At 33.1% G+C, this 8365-nt stretch overlaps 1 protein-coding gene across 1 annotated transcript; it reads right to left on the bottom strand.

Annotated features, from left to right (window-relative positions):
• Positions 1–3722: 3722 nt before the first annotated feature.
• On the bottom strand, positions 3723–8241 carry LOC139996205 (uncharacterized). Its single transcript, XM_072020409.1, has 3 exons — positions 5536–8241; positions 5087–5316; positions 3723–5012 (listed from the first exon to the last, which is right to left on the bottom strand). Exons 1-3 carry the CDS (start codon positions 6613–6615, stop codon positions 4205–4207), a joined length of 2118 nt encoding a protein of 705 aa, XP_071876510.1. The 5' UTR covers positions 6616–8241; the 3' UTR covers positions 3723–4204.
• Positions 8242–8365: the final 124 nt, after the last annotated feature.

The raw sequence follows: 8365 nt of genomic DNA on the forward strand, positions 1-8365 counted from the left end.
AAGACATTTTGATATTTCGTTAACATTGTGATGAGATACAGTTACCATGAGTATATTAGTAGTTTGAAATATATTAGAAAATGTACATAGAAGATACAAAATATGTAGTGCAATTTTTAACATTTATTATATATTCAAACGGTTATTCACTCTTTCTCTCTCTCTCTCTCTCTCTCTCTCTCTCTCATGCTGTATATTAATTTTTTATTAAATATATGTTCGCAATAAATATCTTGTAACTTGTATATACATTTTCAGATTAGTTTCAAATTTCACCAAGATGATAGTAATGTCTCATTACAACGCTACTGCAATTTTTAAATGTTTTATATAATGCATACAATATATATATTACGTATATATATATATATACGTAGAAGTTTTCTTTGATAAGTGTTGAAATACTTTCATGAGCTTCTGTACGTCTAACTCTATTATGCCATCTATCGAAAAGTAAGTGTAAGTTAAGAAAATAAACTATTGATAGCGTGCATGATAATTCGCGCAAGAATCTCAGCACATTTTACTAGCATAATATACATACATACCACGTCCCCGGTAAATACAAATGGTTTCCATATTACTAGTCAATTAACATATCCGATAGCTTCTGTTTGTTGTTTGTTTCACCGACAAAACAAATTCGAAGTCAGTCTGAAATAAAACGTTCTATTATCCTCAAAAGAGTGTACACACTATTTATATATGTTAACAAGGATCAATAAACACATTAGTTATTATCACTAAATTCGATCATAAAGCAATATTTTACGCATATTCTATCTTATAATTATCACGTATAAGGTCGTTTAATTTTATGAAATAAATTGCATCGAATAATAATGTTTTATTGCATCTGAATATTTAGCATAATGAACGCTTTATCTATCGCTCAATAGTTTATTTTCTTGAATCCTGGATTCATGGATATATAAAGAGAAAACAATGGGAAACTCGTTCGATTGGTATTTCATATCTACATCTAACATGAGCACGGAATTCTATTATAGCCTAGCATTTGAAATGAGAATCGAACGAGTTTTTTTAATATTAATGTATTAATATACGCATATTGAATAGAATATTGCGCACAATATTGATCGTATGCGTATAATAATGCAATAATTATACTACAATTACTATTCACCCGCGCACGCGATTATGTCTTCTCGTTTTTTCCAAATTGAACTAAATGTATTATAACAATAACGATATTTCTTATTTACGGAACACTTAATAACATTTCGTTTTATTTTTTTATAAATCACCTTAATTAATTCAAGAGCCAACTGGCAGAATAATATCTATTCGAACGAACGAAATCCACATTAACGCGTTTTCGTGCATAAATGTTAATAAAGTCAGGCGTCGCATATTATGTATTTATTTGTAAACTTCCCATTTTTAACTTAAAATACATCACCCATTCGAAATTAAAATACATCTTTAGTCATGGCAGTTACATGATTCTTTTATCGAAATTTTTATACGCAGATCTCAGATATATGCAAAAAAACCGACCTTCCTATGCGATTCATACATGTACTATTTACCACAATATTCTAGTTATTCTATAATAAACCGAGTGTATGAAAATCATAAATTATTACACTGTTCACCTTAGGTGGGATGCTTATATTATTACAACAATACGATGTAACATACATGTCATATATATATATATATATGTCATATATATATGTCATATATATAAATATATATATATATATTTATTTATTGATCAAATGTTATATGGAGTATAATTATGAATGCATTTATCCTACGTTATCAATTGTATTTATACACTTTTATCAATTTTTTCCTTTCTCTAACAGATTGCTTTGAAAATTTATGATTTACTTAGATTTAAAAAGCGAGTGTTTTTTTATGAATAATAAAATTGAAAATGGAAATTTCTTAATGCGTTGTGCTTTAATATGATACAAGAATTACTGGCACTCTTGTTACATTAGAAAAATGTACGTGATAAGAGATCTCCGAAGCAGTCTCGAAATATGTGTATATGTATATTTCAAATACACAAATATATAATTACTGTTTCCTTTGCTATATCATATGTAAATATGTGTAAGATTTATATCATATTGTTCTAATATGTACCTGATACAAAAAGCTTTTAAAGCTTATAAAACAACCTTTCTAATACATGTTTAATTTTTAAAATATTTTACACATTTAAAATATTTAACTAGCACTTTAAAAGAAGAGAGAAATTCATGTTGTTATAATTTAATAAGAGTACACTGAATTTTCAAAATTTCAGTTTAAATTTAGGTTTAAATTATGCTTCACTTTACATATTGTGAAATGGAACAAATAAAACAGTGACAAAAGATTTAAGAAAATAAAGGAATACGCAAATATTTAAATTAATAAGATTAAGAAGAAATATATGGTGATAACATATACGAATATAAAGATATATATTATATAAAGATGTATACCTTTATATTTTTATATTCGCGTATTCTTTTATTCTTAGATATCTAGTGTGTATTTCTAGGTATATATGCATCTCTAAATCAGTGTTGGTTTTGCAAGGATACTTGGAAAAAATGTGTTGCGTCTATTATTGCATGTACATGCTATTATAGCAAATAAAAATGAAAAGAACATTGAATAAGAATCAGTTGTGCTTGTAATTTCGTTTCAGAATTCTCTATAAATATTAATTGTATTATCTCTATACAAATTAATTTTTGATCATGTAAAAATATTTGTAATAAATCACATTTAATGTTTTAAAACCCACAGGGTCAAATTCTTTTAATTTTACATATAACTAAAATGATATGTAGATACAATGTCACAAATAAATATCGATATCAAAAGATAGATAAAAAGAGAGAGAGAGAGAGAGAGAGAGAGAGAGAGAGAGAGAAAATATACATAACACGATTTTACGCATTTTTTATAAAATAATATTCATTTCAATTCTTTATCCAACTGTTCATGATTGGAATTAAGTTTTTTTTATAATACAAGAATAACTAAACATACAAAAAGTTAATAATTTTTTTATATAAATTAAATTTCCTCGATTTAGTATATCGCTTGAATAATAATTTTATAATTTTGAAATGTATAAATAATTAACTTATTTTATTCATAATCACTCAAATATGAAGATTACTAGCGAAAAACATAATTTTATTATTGTTTCGCGCTATAAAAACAATAACTAGAACATAATCGAGATTTCTGATATTCTGGTGTAATACGAACTGCTGAAATACACCTAGATTTTTGCTTAGAACATTCCTAATATAATAATATAGCACCTAAAGATTTTTTGTACTTTAGCAATATTTTGCATGATAATATTATCAATATAAACATACATCTATGGTACTTGAATCATATTTACATTATGCAATCATGACTATAAAAAAGTAAATGGAAAGCAATCTAATCTCGTATTTTCTGACCACTGTTTAATTTTACAATTAAACGAATGATCATAAAAATCTTGCGGCATATTTAATATGCACAGGAAATCTATTTAACACGTTCCGTGCCGGACTGATTTTTTGTTACTTTCCATTCAAGCCGCGTCAGACATATACGCCCCACGTTATTACGATTAATAGTTTTGCTTATGCCTTAAATTTTTTTTAATATTTTAATATTAATAATAGTGAAAATAACATAATTATCAAGAAAGGGGTGTATTGTTTATGACGTATTAGAGATCAAAGCAATAAATTTAATTTTTGTTTTATTTTTTAATTTGTGGAATTGTTTTAACAAACACATGATTGAACATTTATTCCACTAAAATTCCAAATGCCTTGGACAGGAAGTTCAGCGTGGGGCCTATACGCCCCACGCGGCACGGAACATGTTAAAAAGGCTATTAAGTATAATTATATTAAATGGCATGGTAAATTTTGGTTAACTTATGTTACTTTTTCTCTATATTACAATATCTACATTCGATTTTAATTAAAATCGACATAATCAAAGTATGGTTACAATAAAAATTTCAAATTAATGGTTATAATGTTAAAGGCTCTCTATTTATCACATAACCTAAACAGTTTTTATTTATTTAGAATTCATCATTATCATTATTATAACTAGTACTAAATTTAATGCATGCTTATCCAATAAAAGATGAGCGTTGCAAAAAATTGCTGAGCAGTTTTGTATTAAATAATTTAAAAAACTCTAATCACTGATTTTATTCTTTACTAACAGCTAGAACAACAGGTTCAGACTCTTTATTATTTGATGGTAATAAAGCTTCCGTTTCTTCACTACCTTCTGTACTATCTGCTGCACTCGCTGCGTTTGTTGGTTCCTCCTTTTTATCACCATCATTAGATGATTGTATTTGCTGCATTTGCAATTGATTACGTAATCGTAATATTTCACGTGCATCCGAACGTCGATGACGTCGTAATTGTGCATTTTCTAAAACTATGCGTCGCGCCATTTCCAAAACATCTTGTGGTGCTTCCAAAGCTAATAACCTTTCCTCCAAATCTATCGCTGCCGTTCCTTCCGAATCAGAATCACTTTCCAGTGAAGAGGTTCCAATTTCAGCCAAAGGTGGTTCTATATTTATCGTAGACGATGTTACAGCAGCACTACTTTCTTCTTCTTCACCCATTTCGTGTTTAGTTTTTTGAGGCAGTTCTTTTTGATTGCTTCCAGGTGTGTAAGAAGGGAATGCAGAATATACACCAATACTAGATCCAGAACTAGGGGATATTTTCTCAGATTTGACATTATCCGATGAAGCTTCTTTCTTCTCGTTAGAACTCGATGTGTGATGGTTATAACGTTTATGATCATGATGATGTCGTCGTTGGTGGTGAGCAGATGGTGGAAGTACTACAGGCACTGATGGTGCAGGTATAGGTGCTAAGGCTACATTTGGTTGAAAGTGTGGTTCAAAACGTTTGCATTCAGAGAGAGGAACCACATGCTCTGGATGTTGTAGTACAGGTGGACCACGACTGAGATACGCAGGCACCAACGATGAACTGTTTGTGAAAAATTAGAAGCATGTTATAAAACATCTCAAATTGTCTTAACTGTATTCATTTAATATACTTACTTATCCTTATGCTTGCAAGTATTTGTAGTATTCCATGGTCTAAAAGCTGATGCTCCTCTAGCTGCTAATTCAAAGACTGCCCATGACATTTGTAGATATGGATCAGTTGCATTGGCTACCTGAGATACAGGATGATACATGCCTAAGCCATTTCCATTATAAATTCCTGGACAATCTTCTCTTCCTATATCCTTCCTAATTCGTTTTATTTTTTCTGAATCATGCCGCAACTGTAAAAGGGTTCTTTATTTTCTTCTTTCCATTCTGTTTATTTTTTGATATATAAGCAGTATCATGAAATCATAATATTAATTGACATTTAAATCTCTTTCATGTAAAATTAGATATTTTGTGAATATAATATAATATCATTCTCCCTCTCTATTATATTACTTATAAAATAATTTAGGAATTAGTATTTTTATGAAAACAATATGGAAATACAATACCTCTGATTTTCGCTTGGAACCCAATGTGAGATGTTTTTCCTTCAATTCTCGAAACAAAGTAAGTGACTTATTATAATGTTCTTGATCTCGTGAAAGCAACAAATATGACCGCCAATTTGCTGAATCAAAGCCCCAATGACACGTACGATTTTCAAGAGATCTATGAGCATGTCTGACAAAACGTTGAGGTGAGAATTGGCAGCCACATTCGATACACTCTATGCACACTGAATCATCTGACTCAAATAAACTCGCATCAAAGATGCCTTTACATTTTCCAAAACACTCATGATACACCTTAAACTTGACAATGGATTCTTCATCGTTGTCATTTTTAGTACATCCTTTCTTGTCGATGTTATCTTGGTTACCAATCTGAGAGGGATCGCACGACTCTGTCCGTAGTAGTAAAGCACTGACAAGCCTTTCGGCATCTGTTTGAGTGATAAGGCCACAGGAAGGAGCATTGCGTGGTAGGATTCCTGAATGCTTAAGTTCTTCCAACTGATCTCTGGTACATCGTGAACAATAGATTTGCAACTCATCGCAAACTTGATTGATCTGATGAAGAGAAAATTCTTGCAAAACAGTGTTTAATATTTGTGGTAAACATAACCTCCTTTCGCCTCCCACAACAAAACACGATATTCTCTCGCCCTCCAAGATCGTCTCACATCTTTCAGAACAACTTTGGTCTGGAGCTGTTAAAATGGGTATCTGAAACTCCAATTCTCTCTTTTCACAGATATTTTTCGATCGTTCCAATTGCGGGTCTTCGTCAGAATCTTCGAGTGGTTGATCAGTTCTGCGAACTTTGCAAGGGCCAATAGGTGTCACCGACGAATTATTGTCCTTTTCAGTGTCTTTGGAGATCTGTTCGGAGTCGATAACGCAACTACTCGATCGGTTGGGAGAGTAACAAGGTTGTTCCTGCAGTAAACTTTTGCAGTCCATACCAAGCAGGGCTGAGCTCGGACCCTGTAAGCTTTTCACAGCGGATAACTGATATGTCTTCAACACGGTCTTCAGCTGCGGGCTATACGATTGACTGTTCGTATTCCCCGGCAATAACGTCTCCATTATTCGTATCTACGTGAAAAGAATTGCAGAAGATAAAACAGACTCACACGAAATTCCCGAGACTCGTGACATACCACGCTATTTTGTACGACTCATAATATAGGCGTATTTACACCCACAATATATACGTTCACTCTCCGAATATTTAATTCGACGTATTAGCTCCCGTTCCTCATTATACGGAAAAGCTTAACATTCGGTTAAAGATACAAAGTGTTCATCTTATGTCCCATCTTCATTGCTTCTGTTTTTTCACTCGGGAACAAGCTTAACCCGTTCATGTGTCTTCTCCCCTTGTAATATTATATTATCCGCAGTCTATTGTCCATCGCAACGGAACCTCCATGTACATGATAATTCTCTTTCAATCCTTCAGTACGTTCCACTACCAATATACGTATAATCTGTATAATGTTTTGTTCTCGTTTAATTTCCCATTTATTACCAATACACTACTGAAATACACTATCGATGAAATTATTCTTCGCAACTCGCTCCGTTTCTACCTCTCGCTGATTTCATTTGCATATTTTCCCATGTTTTACGTTATTTTCATATCAGTTTTACGTTCTCTGGAGCGATGTACGCGCATTGTGTCGCGAGCTTGGTTATCACTGGCGTTCGTTTCTATCGTCACCGTCCGCGATATTATCGTATCCACCGTCACCTATAGTAGCTATCGCGATCGCGACCGCCATTCGACCGCCACCGCCACAGCTATTTCTACCACCACTGTCGCTGCCGCCGCCGTCGCAGTCACCGCCACCGTCGTCGCCACTGTCACTCTACACTTTACACTGACCACTCTCGGTCGTTACCGTATGACCACTACCGACACAACCAATTAAATATTCTCGTTAATGCTATTTGTTGCAGTAATTATATCGACGATACGTTCGATCGATGAACATAATCACCAGGACGAGTGACACTCTTGGAGAATAAATCGACTCGGTACATCGCGACCGAGTAATATCGATCGCACCGAGACACCGACTACTCGAAAAGACACGCATTATTCTTTATGACATCGTACGTCAATTATCAGCGTAATACATACATCGATTATACACAGACAAGAGAAAGAATCATTCACAGTCTACACGTGATATTAGTTCGTCTGGATATTACTGTTTAGACTGGCACTTCTTATGACAAGACTGTATTCTCCTCCCCACTCACCCATGGAACGTCGTTTTTGCGATACAAATACTCCACCTTGCTTCTTTTTTCTCTCTCTCACACACAAATACACGCGCGCGCGCACGCACGCACACATCTATACATGTACACTCTAACTGTACGAGTATGTAAACACGAGAAGATAGCACTTATAAAAGATGTATATTATTGTGCAGCTTTGTAACCATACAGAGCATTGTACTCTTAATTATGTGTATGTATAATACATAATTTTATGTACGTATATAGTATATAATAGTCTTGTATATGTGTATGATCGTGTTGAACACTCATGGTTTTTTTAGTTTGAGTACAAACGATTATCGTAGACTGTACACGAGCCTCGCGAATATCATGTCGTCGAGCGAAGTTCACTGTAGCCCTTGTTAACACCGCTTCTGAACACCAAGCCAGCGCTTGGCCTCCTACCGCGCTCTCTGTGTGTCTAACCACTACCTACCACGTTAGCAGTTTCGTCTCTATCGTGCTTTCGTATCTATTGAATGTATGATGTATACGTGTGTGTGTGTGTGTGTGTGTGTATATATGCACGTTAAAGATGAGCCTC

Source organism: Bombus fervidus, chromosome 17 (genome assembly GCF_041682495.2).
Source record: "Bombus fervidus isolate BK054 chromosome 17, iyBomFerv1, whole genome shotgun sequence".
Lineage (NCBI taxonomy): Eukaryota > Metazoa > Arthropoda > Insecta > Hymenoptera > Apidae > Bombus > Bombus fervidus.

Excerpts from the sequence above, each read along its gene's own strand:
- LOC139996205 (XM_072020409.1), bottom strand. The coding sequence starts at position 6,615 with ATGGAGACGTTATTGCCGGGGAATACGAACAGTCAATCGTATAGCCCG. Across the intron at positions 5,317-5,535 it reads GTTCCAAGCGAAAATCAGAG|TTGCGGCATGATTCAGAAAA; the intron begins GTATTGTATTTC and ends ACCCTTTTACAG. Across the intron at positions 5,013-5,086 it reads ACTTGCAAGCATAAGGATAA|TTCATCGTTGGTGCCTGCGT; the intron begins GTAAGTATATTA and ends TTTCACAAACAG.